Below are 19,985 nucleotides of genomic sequence, written 5' to 3' on the forward strand. Positions count from 1 at the left end.
GCGTCAGGCTGAGGACGTCCCTGAGTTTCACGCATGCGCGCAGTGCACAGAAGGCTTTGAAAATGTCGGTTGCAGGTAAGAGCGATTAACCGTGTTTATATCTTAAAAACCGACTTCAGGATAATTCCTCTGAATTTCGGACACCGTGGGCAGCAATCCCGGGTCAGTCCTGCTCTCTTCCCTCTCTCTCAGCTCCACGATCCGTACACGGGCCCCGGGGAGCTTCCGGTTGATGAGGGAATGGGAACCGAAGGATCTCTCAGACAGAGCAGAGCTCCAGCTATCTAAATGCAAGGAATAGGAACTCGGAGAAAGGGAACAAAATCTTTTACATCAGCAGTTGAGAAAATCACCTTTGTTCTACCTCCAATCACTAACAAGAGAAAATCTGCAGATGCTGGAAATCCAAGCAACACACACAAAATGCCGGAGGAACTCAGCATTAGTACTCTTTTCCGTAGATGCTGCCCGGCCTGCTGAGTTCCTCCAGCATTTTGTGTGTGTTGCTTCCTCTACCTCTTCTTGCTCTGGACTTTTCTACCGGTGAGAACATGTTTTGTCCCATTCTCTCTGGGTTCGTAATGATATCAAACACCTTTGCCCTGGGCAACAAGTAGCTTTCACATCACAAATGTGCCTGATTCCAGTGAGACAGACGACTGTCCTTCCCTTCATATTCATTGGGATTTCATTCACTGAGTTCACCACCGTCAGTCATTGGGGACGGGTTCAGGGGGAATATTTATGTAGAACACAGAAACTAGTGATGCCTGTTTGCATTTTGGTGATGCAAAAGTTGCTGGAGAATTTGCAAGTGGGAAGAAGTGGAGTGATATTTGGAAATCTGACTTCTTAAAGTGTAATTTAGTAAGCAAACCACATATGGACAATGTGTAAAAGCTTTGGTGAGAAACTCCTGCATTTCCTGTTACAGGCCTGCTACATAGGTTGTGTGAGAATGCAGATGAACTCGATCAAACCCAGAGGAGATCAAAGTTCCTATTGACAGTGATTTGCTAGCTGTGAAAATGAAAAGCTCACTATATAAAATTCACTGTGCACATCTTGTCACTGGGTAAAAAATACACAGTACAAGATTTATCTGCACACTGGTTATTACAAATTAGAGGGGTATTGGAGGGAAGGAGGGGAGACCTGCAGTGTCCCTGATGCCCTCCCCTACAAGATGTGCATCCAGCTGCACTTGTAACCCTGCACTTCAATGAGCTGCTTGAAATGGGTGAATTCCATATCATCCAGCAGTTGGAGGGGGTGATAGATATGACATGAAGGGAGTGAGCTACTCCCAAGGTGCAGGACACAGGAAACTGGGTGAGAGTCAGGAAGGGGAATGAGGTTAAATAGGCATCGCAGAGTACTCTTGTGGCCATTTCACACAACAACAGGTGGACCACTTCAGAAGCTGTGGGGGGAATTACCTGGCAGAGGAAAGTCAAAAGACTGATAGGGGATTCGTTAGTTAGAGGAACAGAACAAGAGGGGACGAATATCCTAGTGGTAAGACTTGCTAGTGGTAGTGAGCAGGGGAGGGGGTGATGTGGTTAAAATAAGTTGTAGGGGGAATGGGAGCCAGAATGACAGAACAGATAGTGGAGAGGGTGAATTGAATTGACTTTATTAGATACATATTTCATAAACATGAGGAGTAGAAATATTTACCTTACATCATCTAAATGTGCAATGTGTAATTTATAGTAATTTATAATAGATAGTTTGTACATAGGACAGTCAATATAACATCGAAATGCAATTGTATCAGCATGAATTAATCAGTCTGATGGCCTGGTAGAAGATGATGTCCCAAAGCCTGTTGGCCCTTTTGCTGTGGTACCGTGTCCTGGATGATAGCAGCAGGAACAGTTTGTGGTTCTGGTGAATTGGGCCTTTTTGTTGCTGATATTCGTTGGGCCCTTTTTACACACCTGTCTGTGTAAATGTACTGAATCATGGAAAGTAGATTGTGCAATGTATAATTTCCTTGTTTATATTTAGAGACATTTTTTGGTGTATAAAATGATGAGGGGTATTGAGCATGTGAGTGGCCAGAGGAGTGTTTTTTCCCCCAGGGTCGAAATGGTTAATGCCGAGTTTCCACACTCGCAAAGACCCTTTGTCCATCTCCTGAGTTAAGAGAGATGGAAAAATATTTAAGATCTCCCCCATCTGCTTTGGTTCCACACGTGGATTGCCATACCGGTCTTCCAGAGGACCAACTTTGTGCCTTGCAATCCTTTTGCTCTTAATCTATCACTAGAATCCCTGAGGATTATCCTTCACCTTTTCTGTGTCAGCAACCTCATGCCATCTTTTAGCCATCCTGATTGATTTCTTATGTGTTCTCTTGCATTTCTTATACTCCATAAGAAACTGACTGCCTATCCCTGTTATGCAATTCCATTTTGTGCTTTACCAGGGTCTCAATATCTCGTGCAATCCAAGTTTCCCTACAGTTTCTATCTTTACCTTTTATTCTGACATACCCGCTTACTACTTTCAAAATTTTGCTTTGAAGCCTCCCATTTACCAAGCACACCTTTGCCATAAAGCAGCCTGTCCCAATCCACAGTTGCCAGGTCCTAGTGTTGATTCTAGGTGTTGATCCATGCACTGAACTCATCCACCTTTCCTGCACTGCTCCCTGTATTGAAATATACAGGGCTCAGCATATTCACTGCACCATGCTCAACTTTTTCATTCCTGAAATTTGTCTGAGGCCTGAACAACATCTTTCTCCACAACCCCACCACCATCTGTTCTGTTATTCAGGCTCCCATTCCCCCTGCAACTTTAGTTTAACACTCCTTACCCCCACCTCCCTCCATGCAGATCTATCACCTCTTTGGCTTTCCTCTCCCAGATCAATAAAAAGGAGGTGCATACCAGGTACAGGCAGATAGGAGCAAATGGGGTACTTATGAAATACAGGAAATTCAAGTGAACACTTATGAAAGAAATAAAAGAAGGCATGAGTTTGCCCCAGCAGACAAGGTGAAGGAGAATCCTCAGGGATTCTGCAGATATGTTAAGAGCAAAAAAGATTGCAAGGGAAAAAAAATTAATCCTCTGGAAGATCAAAATGGTAATCCACATGAAGGATAGCCTAGACTTGGGGAGATTTTTTTTGCATCCATATTTACTCAGGAGATGGATACAGAGTCTATAGAAGTGAGGCAAAGCCGCATTAACTTCATGGACCCTGTACAGATTACAGAGGTGGAGGGGTTTGCTGTCTTGAGGCAAATTAGTGTGGATCAATCCCCAGGGCCTGACAAGTTGTTCACTTGGACCCTGCGGAAGACAAGTGCAGAAATTATTGGGGTCCAAGCACAGATATTTAAATCATCCTTAGTGACAGGTGAGGTACTGGAGGATTGGAGGACAGACAATGTTGTTCTGCTGTTCAAGAAAGGCTGTAAAATAAACTAGGAAGTTATCCATTGGTGAGCTTGACATCAGAACTGGGAAAGTTATTGGAATGTGGGTGCAGGAACCAAGTATATACTGTAAGTATTTGGATAGATGTGGACTGATAAAGGATAGACAGTATGGCTCTAGCCAATCTTTCAGAGTCTCTCGAAGAAGTTATCAGGGAAGTGGATGAAGGCAAGGCAGTAGATGTTGTCTACATGGACTTTAGCAAGGCACTTGACAAAGTCTCATATGGGAGGTTGGTCAAGAAGGTTCAGTCACTCAGCATTCTAGATGAGATAGTAAATTGGATGAGACACTGTCTTTGGGAGAAGCCACAGTGTAGTAGCAGATGGTTGCCTCTATAACTGTAATCCTGTGATTAGTTGTGTGCCAAAGGGATCAGTGCTGGATCTGTTGTTGTTTGTCATCTATATCTGTAATCTGGATGATAGTGTGGTTAACTGGATCAGAAAATTTGTGGATGACAACAAGACTGGGGGTTTAGCAGCTGCAAGAAGACTTTCTTGGCTTGCAGTGTGATCTGGGCCAGGTGGGAAAATGGTTTGAGAAATGGAAAATGGAATTTAATGCAGACCAGTGTGAGTCGTGGCACTTTGGTCTGACCTACCAAGGGAGGTCTTTCACAGTGACTGATCGGGCACGGAGGAGTGTTGTAGAAGAAAGGGACCTGGGAATACAAGTCCTTAATTCACTGAAAGTGGTATCACAGTTAGATAGGGATGGAAGGAAATATTTTAGCCCATTGCCCTTCATGAACCACAGTAGTGACAACAATAGATGGATGTTATGTTGACTTGTAGAAGACATTGGTGAGGCCTTATTTGGAGTATTATGTGCAGTTTTGGTCACCTACCTACAGGAAAGATGTAAAAGAAGTTCAGAGATTTCAGAGAAAATACATAAGGATGTTGCCATGTCTGGAGGACTTGGATTATAAGGAAAGATTGAACAAATCAGGGCATTATTCTTGGGAATGTAGAAGATTGAGGGGAGATTTGATTGTGATAGAGAGGCACACATAGTGTTAATGCAAGCTGGCTTTCTCCACTGAGATTGGGTGGGACTACAACCAGAGGCCATGGGTTATGGGTGAAAGGTGAAATGTTAAGGGGAGCATGAGAGGAACTTCTTCACATAGAGGGTCATCCGGCTGTGGAATGAGCAACCAGCACAAGTGGTGCATGCGAGCTCGATTTTAACGTTTAAGAGGTTTGTGTAGATACCTGGATGGTAGGGGTGTGGGAGTGGGCTGTTTAAATAGTTCAGCACAAACTAGATCGCCCAAAGGGCCTGTTTCTGTGTTGAAATTTTCTATGATTGCGACAAGAACCTGAAATAATACAAAAATTCACTCTAAGTCCTTTTAACAGATGTGCGGCCAACCAGTCATTTCAGCAGGAATTTTTTAAATGGCGTTAAAATTGTGGCATTTTGTTAATAATACACAAGAGAAGATCCCAGCTGCATGTCAAGAAAGACAATTTGCATGAGAGTGTTTCAGTCACTGTGGGACAAGGAACACGTGCCGCTCAGCAGGAGCCAGGAATAATACCAATGGAGGGAGTCAAAATGAGCCAGGTCACAGATTGGAGACGACAGAAATGCTCCATTGTTATTGAGACAGGAAGAGTATCAGGGAATTGATGGTCATTCCAGGTTCCAGCACTCTACCCAGTCAGGAGATGATTTCTCTGTCCAACTTAGGGTGAACCTCACTGTAACCGTGTGATACCAGATCAAACCTTGGCAGCTCAAGTAATCTCATCTGAAATGTTGTCCTAAACCCATTGATGGATTTTGTAAATTTTTTTACAGGTTAAAAATGAGAAGGAATTCATCTCCAGGAAGCTCAAAAACGACACGCCAGTTTTGTTGTCTCTGCCTAGATACTTAAGAACTGGAGCAAGGGATCCAATTGTCCACCCTTCCTGCTCAGACTGTGGGGAGGAATTCACTCGGTGATTTTGACCAACTGGCACGCCCATCATTTTACACAGGAAAAAGGACATTCACCTGCCCAGACAGTGGGAATGGATTCACTCGGTCATCTCAACTAAAGGTACATCAGCAAGTTCACACTGGACAAGGCCATTCACCTGTTCTGTGTGTGAGAAGGGGTTCAGTCGGTCATCCCACCTGTGGACACACCAATCAGTTCACACCGGGCAGAGGCTGGTCTTCTGCTGAACTTCTGGGTAAGGATTCACTCTGTCATCTGACCTAATGGCTCACCAGCGAGTTCACACTGGGGAGCGGCCGTTCACCTGCTCAGTCTGTGAGAAGAGATTTACTCAGTTATCCAATCTACAGAGTCACCAGCGAGTTCACACTGGGGAGAAGCCATTCACCTGCTCAGTCTGTGGGAAAGGATTTACTCAGTTATCCACCCTACAGGGACACCAGCGAGTTCACACTGGGGAGAAGCTGTTCACCTGCTCAGACTGTGGAAAGGGATTCACACTGTCATCCCGCCTACTGGTACATCAGCAAATTCACACTGGGGAGAAGCCGTTCACCTGCTCAGTCTGTGGAAAGAGATTCACACATTTATCCCAACTACAAAGTCACCAGCGAGTTCACACTGGGGAGAAGCCATTCACCTGCTCAGAATGTGGGAAGAGATTTACTCAGTCATCCACACTACTGGTACATCAGCGAATTAACACTGGGGAGAAGCCGTTCACCTGCTCAGTCTGTGGGAAGAGATTTACTCAGTTATCCAACCTACAGAGTCACCAGCGAGTTCACACTGGGGAGAAGCCATTCACGTGCTCAGTCTGTGGGAAAGGATTCACTCTGTCATCCACCCTACTGGTACATCAGCGAGTTCATACTGGGGAGAAGCCGTTCACCTGCTCAGTCTGTGGGAAGAGATTCACTGACTCTTCCACCCTGCAGAGACACCAGCGACTTCACACTGGGGGGAAGCCGTTCACCTGCTTATTCTGTCGGAAGAGATTCACTCAGTCATCCACCCTACAGAGTCATCAGCGAGTTCACACTAGAGAGAGGCTCAGAATGTGGGAAAGGATTCACTCAGTCATCCCACCTCTTGGCACACCAGTCAGTTCACAGTAAGGAGAGGCCATTGTTATGAATCCTTTGGTTTTGTTTGCTGTAGACTGTCATTTTAAGAGAAAGAGAGAGAGAAATTAAGAAGGTGAATCAGTCTGACTTGCAGCTTGTTTACATTGCTCGCAGCTTGTTTAGTTTTAACTGAGGACACAGACACTCAGAGTCAGACGGAGACAAAGGAGGAAAAATGGAAGGATCAAAACCAGGGAACTAGTAGCCAAGGATCACTGTTTGGAACTTTCCTTCGCTCACAAGGGTGGGCTAATTATTGATTCACCGTACATCGAATGTGTGGTTGTCACCTCATTTGATCCACAGGAGTGGATCTGATTTGGGATATCCTGTGGAGACGACTTATGTGTTAAGCCTTGCCTGGCTGTGGCGTGGTCATTCATTTGATGATACCACTTATGACAATTCACTTTAGGTGATAATTCGTATGTACATTTGTAAAGATGATGGATAAAATCTAGAGCGACTGTTCTCTCTTTTTACCACCATGGAACCTGTGGAATACAACATAATTGCCTTCTCTCAACATTTACCCTGGATTACAAAAATATCTCTCTCACATCACCTATTCTGTGAATTAATTGAACTTTAATACTTTAACATCTCCAGACTCCAAGCCTTGTTTCCCCTGAGCTCAGAAGTTTGGGAGTTATATTTACACACATACATACACATAACACTCATGAGGAAATCTGCAGATGCTGGAAATACAAACACAAAAAAAATGCTGATAGAACACAGCAGGCCAGGCAACATCTATAGGGAGAAGCACTGTCGACGTTGTGGGCCGAGACCCTTCGACAGTACTAACTGAAAGATAGTAAGAGATTTGAAAGTAATGAGGGGAGGGTGAAATGCAAATGATAGGAGAAGACCTGAGGGGGTGGGGGTGAAGCTGAGAGCTGGAAAGGTGATTGGCGAAAGTGATACAGAGCTGGTGAAGGGAAAGGATCATGGGACGGGAGGCCTTGGGAGAAAGAAAAGGGTGGGGGTGTAAGTACCAGAGTGAGGGGGAGAACAGGTAAACAACTAAATATGTCAGGGATGGGGTAAGAAGGGGAGGATGGGCATTAACAGAAGTTAGAGAAGTCAGTGTTCATGCCATCATGTTGGAGGCTACTCGGCCGGTATATAAGGTGTTGTTCCTCCAACCTGAGTTTGGATTCATTTTGACAATAGAGGAGGCCATGGATAGACATATCAGCATGGGAATGGGATGTGGAATTAAAATGTGTGGCCACTGGGAGTAGTCTTTTGCTGTTGGTTCATTTCTAAAGCATTATCGTTTGTAACAAAATGGGGCTGTGTCTGGGATATGACAAATTTAAGGATTGATTAATTATCAATTTCATTGGGGAAATCCCTTTTGATTTACTTGTGTGTGGAAAACCAGCAGCAATGGATGTTGATAGATATCTGGAAGTGTGAACCTCTCAGGCATTAGAGGACACCAGAAAGATTGATTTGTTGAGTATTGCTAGAACGTTAATACTTGCTAAGGTGAAATTGACAATGAGGAGGGCACAGATGCAGAAGATAATAGCTGAGCATTATGTATCTGAGGATGTGTTTAAAGTGAAGGAGTTGGAGGTGTTTCCTGAATGTAAACCTCGTGAGCTTGAGCTCCAATAGAAGTTAGAAATATTAAAGATGGAGGCTCCGGAAAGGCAGATGCAGTTTCAGGCTAAAGAGGCAGAAAAGCAGACAGAAAATTCTCTTACAAAGTGTAATTAAGGGGAAGGCTTAGCAAGCCTATTCTGCTTTGACAGTTGCTGAAGCAGCTTATTGTTTACTTATTTATGCTGCCCCAATCATTGCCACTGGGCTATAAATGTGCAGGATCTGTGTGTGGTTCAGTGTTTTGCTCAAGCACACACAAGCTGCCTCGGCTGAGGCTCGAACTCATGACCTTCAGATCGCTAGTTCAACACCTTAACCACATGGCCACGCATTATGACCACATAATATGACATAGTGAAACAGGCTGTGCTCAAAGCTTACGGGTTGGTCCCAGAAGCAGACAGGCAAAAGTTTAGAAATTTGAAGAAATCTATGAACCAGACATATGGAATTTACTTATGAGAAGTTTGTGTGTATTGACCACTGGTGCACATCTGATCATGTAAATGATGATTTTAACAGCTTGAAAGAGTTGGTTTTAATGGAAGAATTCAGAAGGTGCGTCCCTGATGACATAAAGACGTATTTAGATGGAAATGATGCTGCCACTAAGCAGGAATCTGCTGGATTAGCAGATCAGTTTGCTTTAACTCATAAAGTTATGTTTACCCTGAATAAGAGTTTCCAAAAGGCAGTTGTCAAGTTGTGGGTAAACCTAATGAGCTCACCCCAGTGGCCTGTACCTGCATTCGGTGAACCCTTTTCCAAAGTTAAAGTGGATTGTGTTGGCCCATTGCCAAAGACTAAAGCTGGCCATCAGTATCTGCTAACTATTATGTGTACTACATCCAGATTCCCAGAGGCAATGCCTCTCAGAAATATTAAAGCTAAAACTGTGGCGAAGGCTCTTACCAAGATTTTCACTTTATTCGATTTGTCTAAAGAAATACAGTCTGATCAAGGAAGTAATTGTATATCTGGATTATTCAAGCAGGTAGTTTATGAATTGGGAGCAAAACAGATGCATCATTTGCATACCATCCAGAACCAGAAGGGGCTTTAGAAAGATTTCATTCTACCCTCAAAACAATGATTAAGACATATTGTGTTGAAAATGGAAAAGACTGGGATGAAGGAATATATTTGCTTTCGTCCACAGAAAGAGAGTCTGTACAGGAATCACTGGGCTTTGGTCCATTTGAGCTTGTATTTGGTTGCAGAGCGAGGTGCCCTTTGACCTTGTTAAAGGAACCGTGGATTGCTGGGGATGTACATGTTAACTTGTTAGACTGTGTTTTGAAGTCCAAAAAAAAAAATACACCAAGCCTGTAGTCTAGCGAGACAAAACTTAAAGATTTCTCAAAACAAAATGAAGTGTTGGTTTGATAACAGGGCTCGCGAAAGAAAATACCAGGTGGGAGATAAGGTGCTTGCCTTATGTTGACAAATCCACTTCAGGTGAAATTCAATAGACTGTATGAAATAGTCTCCCAAATTAATGATGTGAATTATGTTAATAAAACACCCGGCTGACGTTAACTAATATAGGTGGTGCACATAAATATGATAAAGCCTTATTTTGACAAGCAGGCACCATCTGTGAGTGTTGTTGTCAAAACATATGAATCTGGCAACCCTGAGAATGAAACAATCGACTTGTCTGAGAATTTTCACAAGCCAAACATGGTCCCAGTTCGGCTAATGAACTCAGTTGTTCCAGAAAACATTGATAACAAGTTGGCTCATCTGCAGCCAAAGCAACAACAACAGCTGAAGGAATTAATTCTGAAGTACAAAGATTTATTTCCCGATGTTCCCAAGCAAACCACGGTTGCAGTACATGACACAGACATTGGTCAAGCCAAACCTATTAAACAACACCCATATTGCATGAACGTAGAAAAGTGTAAATAGGCTGAGCAAGGAATTGAATATATGCTGGAAAATGGTATTATTAGTCCTTCAGCATCAGATTGAAGCTAACCCTGCGTTATTGTGCCCAAACCTGATGGCAGTGTTAGATTTTGCACTGATTATAGGAAGGCAAATGCAGTAGCAAAAACAGATACCTGTCCTGTCCCTAGGGTGGCTGATTGCATCAATAAAGTTGGAAAAGCTAATTCCGTACAAAGATTGATCTGTTGAAAGGATATTGATGTGTTCCATTGATGGACAGAGGTAGAGACAGTTCTGCATTTGTGACACCATCTGGGTTGTATGAATACAATGTTTTGCCTTTTGGAAGGAAAAATGCTCCAGGAACATTCCAGAGAAAGATTAATTTTGTAATTTGAGGGTTAGAATACACAGATGCCTATATTGATGACTTAGTCACAGGGAGTGACACTTGGGAAGAGCATATCACTCCAGTGGAGAAGCTGTTTGACAGGCTTTCCCAGGACAACCTTACAGTTAACTTGGCTAAGAGTGAATTTGGCCATGCCACTGTGACCTGTCTTGGCTATGTTGTAGGTCAAAGCAAGTTGGCTCCTGTTCGGACAAAAGTCCAGACAATTTCTCCAGTTTCTATTCTGACTGCTGAGAAGGCTCTTAGAAGGTTTCTGGGAATGGATGGATATTACCGTAAGTTCTGTAAGAACTCTGCTGCTATCGCTCTTCCTCTGACCAATCTCCTGAAGAAGCGTGATATGTTTGTTCGGACCGAGCCTTGTCAGGATGCATTTGATCGATTGTTATCAGTATTTGAGATTAGGCCAATCAATATAGTGCTGACAGAAAATTTAATTAGCAGATTGGAGCTGTGGGTGGCAACACAAGTCATGGGTGCACAGAGAGTAAAGGAGAAGGCCAAAGAGACATCCCTATGGCTTATGTGTGCTGAGGGTCAGAGAGACAGAGAAGATGGAGCCCATTCTTACTTCCTGCCGGCGATCTGACAGGAAGTCCAGGATCCATTTACACAAGGCAGGGTGAAGGCCGAGGTCTCTGAGCTCCTTGTCGATACTTCACGCCTTTGTATGGCTACTGCTCTGCCCATGACTGCAAGGAACTGTAGAGAACATCAGAGAAACAAGCCTCCACTCCAAGGACTTCCTACATTCCCCTCCCTCAGAAAGGCAGGCCATGTACTCAAATAACCTCATAACCTGGGCATTTTTGCTGCAAACCCGCTACCACATTGGCGGAGAGATACAAAAGCCTTAAAGTGCGTAACACCAGGCTGAAGGACGGCTTCCTGTCTGTGGTTATAAGCCAAATGAATAATAAAATGCTCTCGACCTCACAATGTAACTCGATGTGACCCTGCACCATATGTCTATCTGCACTGCACTTTCTCTGCAGCCATAATGTTTGTTACAGTTATTGTTTTATCGTATATCAGCTCGATGTACTGTTGTAATGTATCGATCTGTATGGACGGTACGTCAGGCAAGATTTTCACTGTAGCTCAGTATGTAATAAGAATAAACAAATTCCACATTTTAATTGTGTGGACATATTAGACAGACTGAGCTTCTGCTCTGGAACCTCAGAAGGAAATTTAACTGTTGTCATTTCTGGTGAAAACAAATAAATGGAAAAGGCTTCAATCTCACATTACGATCTGCGGTAACTGGGATCAGGTGACCGGTGGTGTGTCTCCCATATCAATATCAGAATCAGGTATAATAGCACCGGCATGTACCATGAAATTTTTTGTCCCTGCGGCAGCATCAGAACCTAATACATAACCATACATTTAACAATTGTGATTTAATATAAGAATATAAATATCACAGAGTTAAATTATATAAATAGAACAAAATTTAAAAAAAAGATGTAATAAACTATTTTAATTGTGGCGAACTATTTGACTGACTGGGTTGTTGCTTTGGAAGTAATGGAGTGAAGCTTAACTGAACTGTTCATATTTATGAGAAGCGCAGATAAATACAAAAGGCTAAATTCTCCCATAAATGGGTCAGACACCCAGAAACATCGGCAGCACAACAGTAGATAAAAACAGTGAAATGAAACATGCTGAAAATATTGCGAAAAAAATCATATTGTCCACCACAATGAGAGGACGTGACAGATCCGGATCTCACTGCCTTGTCTGAACGGGGAAAGATGAAGCGACACGGACACGTTGAGCAGTGACCCGCAGATGCCGCAGATCTGCAGAAAAATGTGAACAAGAAATGGGATCACGTGACCAGTTTGGTCTCCCACCCCTGACAGATGTTCAATTACCCACTACTCTGTGGAAAGAAGCAAACTTGCCGCTCACATCTCCTCTCACCTTAAATGTATTAGACATTTCAACCCCCAGGAAAAATATATCGTCTGTCCACTCTATCTATTCCTCTCGTAATCTTATAAACGTCCATCCAGTCTCACCCCAGCCTGCGCCGCTCTGGAGAAAACAACACAAGTTTGTCCAGCCTCTCGTTATAGCTCATGCCCTCTAATCCAGGCAGTGTCCTGGTAAACCGCTTCTGTGCCCTCTCCAAAGCCCCGACATCCTTCCGAGAATGGGGGCGACCAGAACTGTATGAAACACTCCAGATGTGGTCTAACTAGTCTTATATAAATGTGTTACGAAGTGTAACGTTTTAGAAATGAACCAGCAGCGATAGAGTTCACACTGGAGTCTGGTTTTGATGTTAAAACCACTCTCTTTTACTAGTATCTACCTATAATATAGTAACTTAATGAAATAAACAATGAAATAAAGTTAATGAAATAAAGTTAACAGTGTTATGTGTATACATATGTGTCAATATAATTCACAGACTATCGAGCCTGAGGGAACAAAGCTTCGAGTCTTGAGATGGTAAGGTAGGAAAGTTCAGTAATCCACAGAATAAATAATGGGAGAGAGATATTTGTGATCCAGGGTGAAACGTAGAGAAACGGCCGTTACTTCAAAATAACCGTCGACTAAGTTCTTATCCGTTGAATCCGTCCACATGCGAGTTATCAGCGAAAGTGACCTGTCACAGGAATACCGTCTTCCAGGGGTTACCACACAACATACCCAGGCAAGGGTTAACACAAGATATTCAAAAACCCACTCCTATGGATTATACGAAGTGACAGCCACACACATTCGTTGTGGTTCCGTGTACCGATGATCAACCCACTCTTGCGGGCAAATGAGAGTTCCAAGCATCTGCTGCGACTAACTGAAGCGATCAGCTTTTCCAGTCTCTCTCTCTCTCTCTTTAGACTGGCCGACTGCCTGTCTGCAGATCTCTCTCTCTTTCTTATGGTTCAGTCCACAGTCAGCGCTGTCAGCCTGTGTCTGACGTCATAGTCCCGCCTCCTCACGCCGGCGCTCTTAAAGAAACAGTCACAGTACGACCGCAGGCTCGTAACAGCCGCAACACAACTTCCCGACTTTTGAGCTCAATGATTCAACTAATAAAGACAACCATGCCCTTTGCCCTCTTAACCTCCCGGTCAATCTGTGCAGTCTCTTTCAGGGAGCGATGAACTTGGAGTTTCAGATCCCTCTGATCATCGACACTGTTCAGGGTTTTGCACTTAACAGTGTACTGTCTCACACATTCGACCTACCGAGTTGCCAAGATGATCATCACTAATCAAATCTCACTGAGATTTCTCAGGTCCTGTTGAATTTATTGCCAAGTGCACAAGTACGGGAAGGTACAGGTACAGAGAAACACTGACTTGTGGCAGCATCACAGGCAAGTACATTCAGATAACACACGGAACAAAAGTTATACGATGCTCTGTCAGTAACAATCTCTAAATATTTTTATGTCATTAACGATATTTAAAATACATTGTGTCATGATCAATATTAAAATGTGCATTTTGTGTCAATAACAGTCTTGAAAATCTTGAATTTGGTCCCTGTCTCTATTCCTCCCATAATCCACAAACAGCTCCTTTGTTTTCGCCAGAATGAGGGAGAGATTGTTTTCTTGACACGACTGTGTCGGGGAGATGACTTCTTCTCTATACACTGCCTCGTTATTATTTGGGATTCGGCCGATCAATGTAGTGCCGTCAGCAAATGTAATTAGCAGATTGGAACCCGCCACTGCAGCCGCACAGTGCACTATGTACTGATTGCAAAGCTAGGAAATTGCATGTGAATGGCCTCCCCTTCCCCAACTCCACTCTTTCTGCGTCACCAGCAGACGGGGACATCTCACATCTCGCTGCCTCCGCCAGGACATTAAAATGTGAACAACTGTGGCCGGGGACTGATCTCTGGGGTACTCCAAACGCTACCTCCTTCCAGTCTGAAAACGACCCACTCATCCAGACACACACTACCGGCAGTTTATCATCTCCAACGAAAAAGCCTAATCACCTACTCCTGAGGGTCAATGCCACTGCTGACTCTGAGTTTACCACCGCCAAATGCCAGGAGGGTCATAATAATCAGAAAGTCTCCAGTCACAGCCGTGTAAATAAAATGTGATCTCAGTAGGGGTGTGGCGCGTGCTCAGAATGCGAAGGAGACAGACAGACTGAGCCAAGTCACAGACTGATGAAGGGGAGGAATGATCCATTTTGATACAGAGAGGGAAGAGAGAGTTTGATGTTCTGCCTGATGCCGGAACTGCAGCCAGTTAGAAGATGAAGTTTTGTTCCTCCAATTTGTTTTGAGCTGTGACAGTGTTTTTATCAGAAGGCACCATGGAGACTGAAATAATTTCAGTTGAAATGTTGTCCTTCACCCACTGACGTGCTTTGTAAACCTTTAACAGTGTACAAAAGTCAAAGGATTTGTGTATGGGAATCATAAACACAACAGCACGTTAGATCCGCTGTATCTGTCAGTTCACCAGATCTTGAACACAAAGTACACTGCAGATGCTGTGGGCAAAGCAACAGGTACAAAATGCTGGAGGAACTCAGCAGGCTGGGCAGCATCCGTGGGAACGAACAATGAACATTTCGGGCCGAGACCGAAGACCGTGACCTACAGCTTCACACTGGGAAGCGGCCGTTCACCTGCTCCGTGTGTGCGAAGAGACTCATTCAGTTAACCCACCTTGTGATGCTCCGGTGAGTTCACAATAAATAGAGGCCACATTTCTGTCTGGAGTGAGCAAAGAGTTTTACTCAATCATCCCAGCTGCTGCAACACCAGCAACTTCACATCAGGGAGGAAGTTCAAATCAGCTCCGTGTTAAATGTTTAACCATCACGGTGACTGAAGGCAGCTGCAGGTTCATGAGGGACTGTTACTGTCAGATTCTGCAGTTCTTGCGGCTGCTCATCGCACCCAGGACTGAACCCTGGTCACTGAGCATTGGAGGAGTCTGTTCTGTTGGCGTTAGACTTAAACTAGACTGGTGTTTAATATTGTGGATCTGCGAAAGATAAACCAGTTCTGTATCAAATCCCGTGTCGCAGGTACTTACTGTCACTGCCAAACTCACAAAGTACGCTAGAGAGGGCACTCGGTCCATCTGCTCCCTGCCCAGGTTTCTGTTCCATATCAGTATTTTAAAATTTATCTCTCACTGTTGCAACTTGTCACCGCTCCGTGGGAGAAGAGATTTCCCTTGAATTTCTTAGAATCGGAGAAATCTGCAGCAAATTACAGGCCCTTCGGTCCACAATGTTGTTCCGACCGTGTACCCTACTCTAGAAAATGCCTGGAATTACCCTACCACAGAACCCTCTATTTTCATAAGCTCCGTGTAGCTCTCTGAGATCCTCTGCAAAGACTCTATTGTACCCGTCTCTACCACCGTCGCTGGCAGTGCAGTCCACACACCCACTACACTCTATGTAAAAAAAATATATCGCTGACATCTCCCTTGAACTACTTCCAAGCACCTTAAAAAAATGCCCCCCATGTGTTCGGCATCTCAGCCCCGGGGAAAAAGCCTCTGACTTTTCACACGATCAATGCCTCTCATCATCTGATACACCTGCATGAATTTCCTGCATGATTTTCCCCAGGCTAATTAACACGATGAGCTCGCTGAGTATTTGACCTTCCCCAGGGCTCTGGACTAAGGCCGTTAAACTTTTTCCCTGCTCTTTTCAAATTTTGTGTCATTTTCACTAATTTCAAAGGACTGTGCCTCATACAGCCGGGTTGTTGCAATGCGCCTCTAAAGCCTGACAGCAGACTGGCGAGTGAATCTTCGATGGAACAGAGTCAGAAATCAAAGTGTTGCCAGCCTGAGTCAGGGCTTTGGGGCTCCGGAAAGAGATGGGGTCTGGAGGTTACGAGCAGGAGGAGGAAGAGGAACCAGACCATCAGGATGTGGCTGTGAATGAAAGATGAGAAACATTTGGAGACTGGTTATTTGAAAAACAAAATGGTTAATTTCTACAAAACATTGCAGGCTAATCAGCCGATCAGGCAGCAAATGTGGAGAGGAATAAATGGGCAGCATTTAAGCAGAGCCCCTTCAGCATGTCTAGACTGTGTCCTCCTCTGCTTAGTTGCTGCCTGAACTGCAGAGCTCCTTCAGCATTTTGTGTGTGTGCGACTCTGTATTTCCAGCAACTGCAGAATCTCTTTTGTTTCACATCTGCACTTGGAAGAGGATTGTACTTTGGCATTAGATACACGAAGCGCTTGTTGATATTGAGTGTACCGTTTATGGGAGCCGCTTTCTGCGTTAAAAAAGCTGCTGAGTTTTCTACACACAAAAAAAATACTGAGATATGGACGTGGAAGCGGTGCTTGCATAAATTTTGAATGGCACCATGATTACCCATAAAACCGCGCGTATAAAATTTCGCTGTCGTTTGCAGCACCGATCAAATGCGCAGGTGCAGAGTTGCTGCCGTCTCCGATAACTACGCATGCGCGCAGTATACAAAATGTCGGGAGGAGCGGAAAGGGAAGAGTTTTTTCGACTCTAATTGAGCGACAATTGCTGTGCGAACCGGAGACTGTAGCCCACAAACTCGGCACAGGCCAGGTCTTCTTCCTGTCTCTCAGCCCCACGATCCGTACACGGGCCCCGGGGAGCTTCCGGCTGATCAGGGAACGGGAGCAGATAGATCTCACAGACAGAGCTGAGCTCTAGCTATCTGAATGCAAGGATTAGGAACTCGGAAAAAGAGAACAAAATCTTTCTATCAGCTGTTGAGAAAATCTCCTTTGCTCTATCTCAAACCGCAGCAAGAGAAAACCTGCAGGTGCTGGAAATCCGGAGGAATTTCGTACAAAATGCCGGAGGAACTCAGCATTAGTACTCTTTCCCATAGATGCTGCCCGGCCTGCTGAGTTCCTCCAGCATTTTGTGTGTGTTGCTTGTTCTGGAGTTTTCTACACGTGAGGATATGTTTTGACCTATTCTGTCTGGGTACATAATGATATCAAACAACTTTAACTTTGCCCTTGTCAACAAGTAGCTTTCACATCACAAATGTGCCAGACTCCAATGAGACAGACTACTGCCCTTCCCTTCATATCCATTGGCATTTTCATCACCAAGTTCATCACCTGAGGGAGGGTTCAGGGGTAATATTTATGTACAATACAGAAACTGGTGTTACCTGTGTGTATTGTGGTGATGCAAAAGCTGCTGGAGAATTTGCAAGTGGGAAGAAGGGGAGTGATAGTTGGAAGTCCGACTTTTTAAAGCATCATTTAGCAAGAGACTTGCATACAGTGACATGCAAAAATGTGGGCATCTTTCTGTTCCTGTGAATAGCTAAGCGAGTAGAACAATGACCTAATTTCCAAAAGGCATAATGTTAAAGGTGACACACTCTTTAATATTTTAAGCAAGATTACTCTTTTGTATCCATCATTTACAGTTTCAAAATAATAAAAAAGGAAAAGGGCCTGAAGCAAAAGTTTGGGCACCCTGCATGGTCAGTACTTAGTAGCAACCCCTTTGGCAAGTATCACAGCTTCTAAATGCTTTCTGTAGCCAGCTAAGAGTCTTTCAATTCTTGTTTGGGGATTTTTGCCCATTCTTCCTTGCAAAAGACTTCTAGATCTCTGAGGTTCTTGGGCCGTCTTGCATGCACTGCTCTTTTGAGGTCTATCCACAGATTTTTATGATCTTTAGCTCGGGGGACTGTGAGGTCCATGGCAAAACGTTCAGCTTGTGCTTCCTGAGGTAGTCCATTATGGATTTTGAGGTGCATTTAGGATCATTATCCTGTTGTAGAAGCCATCCTCTTTTAAACTTCAGCTTTTTTACAGATGGTGTGATGTTTGCTTCCAGAATTTGCTGGTATTGAATGGAATTCATTCTCCCCTCTACCAGTAGAATGTTCCCCGTGTCACTGGCTGCAACACAAGCCCAAAGCATGATCAATCCACCTCCGTGCTTAACAGTTGGAGAGGTGTTCTTTTCATGAAATTCTGCACCATTTTTTCTCCAAACATACCATTGCTCATTGCAGCCAAACAGTTCTTTTTTTTAACTTCATCAGTCCAGAGGACTTGTTTCCAAAATGCATGTTTAGATGTTCCTTTGCAAATATCTGATGCTGAATTTTGTTGTGATGGCACAGGAAAGGTTTTCTTCTGATGTTTCTTCCATGAAAGTCATATTTGTGCAGGTGTCTCTGCACAGTAGAACAGTGCAGCACCACTCCAGAGTCTGCTAAATATTCCTGAAGGTCTTTTGCAGTCAAACGGGGGTTTTGATTTCCCTTTCTAGCAATCCTACGAGCAGTTCTCTCAGAAGGATTTCTTGGTCTTCTAGACCTAAATTTGACCTCCACCGTTCCTGTTAACTGCCATTTCTTAATTACATTACGAACTAAGGAAAGGGCTACCTGAAAACTCTTTGCTGCCTTCTTATAGCCTTCTCCTGCTTCGTGGGCATCATGTATTTTAATTTTCAGAGTGCTAGGCAGGGGCTTAGAGGAGCCCTTGGCTCTGATTGTTGGGACGAGGTTTGTGGAGTCAGGGTATTTATAAAGCTTTGAAATTTGCAACATCTGGCTTTTCCTAATAAAGACTGTGAACAAGCCATAGCTCTAACAAGCTAATTAAGGTCTGAGAACTTGGTAAAAGTTATCTGAGAGCTCAAATCTCTTGGAGTTCCCTACCTTTTGCATGGTGCTCCTTTCCTTTTTTTCCACTCTGAAATTGTAAAAACAATAATAATACACTAATCTTGCTTAAAATGTTGAAAAGAATGTTTCATCTTTAACTTTATGACTTTTGGAGATCAGTTCATCTTCTCAGGACTTTATTCCTTGGAATGTCAAAGACTGAGGGGAGATTTGATTGTGAAAGAGGGGCATAGATGTTGTAAATTCATTTTTCAATCTTTTTTTATTGATTTCCAAATAAAGAATATACAAATCGGAAGAGGAGTTTAACAAGTAGATAATGTAAAAGACATATAAACAGCAATAGTAAAAACAAAAAGTATGTAATATCAAAATCAAATAAGTAAAATATTATGCTGTTATATATACAATGGTAAAAAAAAACTACAACTCCTCATAATAATCATAAAAAAAAGATTGGAGATTTTATTGATAAGGGTAAAACCCCACAAACTACAATGAAACAAAATCAAACAAAAAAAAAAGAAGAGAATAAAAAGGAAAGAAAAAGAAAGATTGGGCAGTCCAATTGAGGATAAAATTAAAGAAAACAGAGAGAGAGAACAAAAACACATCCTTCCAGTCATCTCCGAACCTTCAGGGATAAGGAATTCTCACAAATAGATAGATAGACAGACAGACAAATATAAATCATATCATGTGAAAATATGGAATAAAAGGTCGCCAGACTTGTTCAAAATTAAAGGATGTATCAAGTGTCTGGCTTCTAATTTTTCCAAGCTTAGACATGACATAAGGGAGGAGAGCCAATAGAAAACAGTAGGTGGGTTAGATTCTTTCCAATGTAGCAAAATAGCTCTCCTAGCCAGTAAAGTAGAAAAAGCTATCAC

At 43.3% G+C, this 19,985-nt stretch overlaps 1 protein-coding gene across 2 annotated transcripts in view; it reads left to right on the forward strand.

The window, feature by feature from the left end:
- Positions 1 to 8: 8 nt before the first annotated feature.
- LOC132387033 (zinc finger protein 235-like) overlaps positions 9 to 19,985 on the forward strand; it is a 62,415-nt gene continuing 42,438 nt past the window's right edge. The window contains exons 1-2 of one of the 2 annotated variants that reach the window (XM_059959403.1): positions 9 to 75; positions 5,269 to 6,780. In XM_059959403.1, the coding sequence (XP_059815386.1) occupies positions 5,677 to 6,531 (855 nt within the window). In that variant the 5' untranslated portion in view covers positions 9 to 75; positions 5,269 to 5,676 and the 3' untranslated portion in view covers positions 6,532 to 6,780. Of the gene's footprint in view, positions 76 to 5,268; positions 6,781 to 19,985 lie in introns of those variants that run through there. The other variant, XM_059959400.1, reaches the window with a different exon arrangement.

Source organism: Hypanus sabinus, unplaced genomic scaffold (genome assembly GCF_030144855.1).
Source record: "Hypanus sabinus isolate sHypSab1 unplaced genomic scaffold, sHypSab1.hap1 scaffold_149, whole genome shotgun sequence".
Taxonomy (NCBI): Eukaryota; Metazoa; Chordata; class Chondrichthyes; order Myliobatiformes; family Dasyatidae; genus Hypanus; species Hypanus sabinus.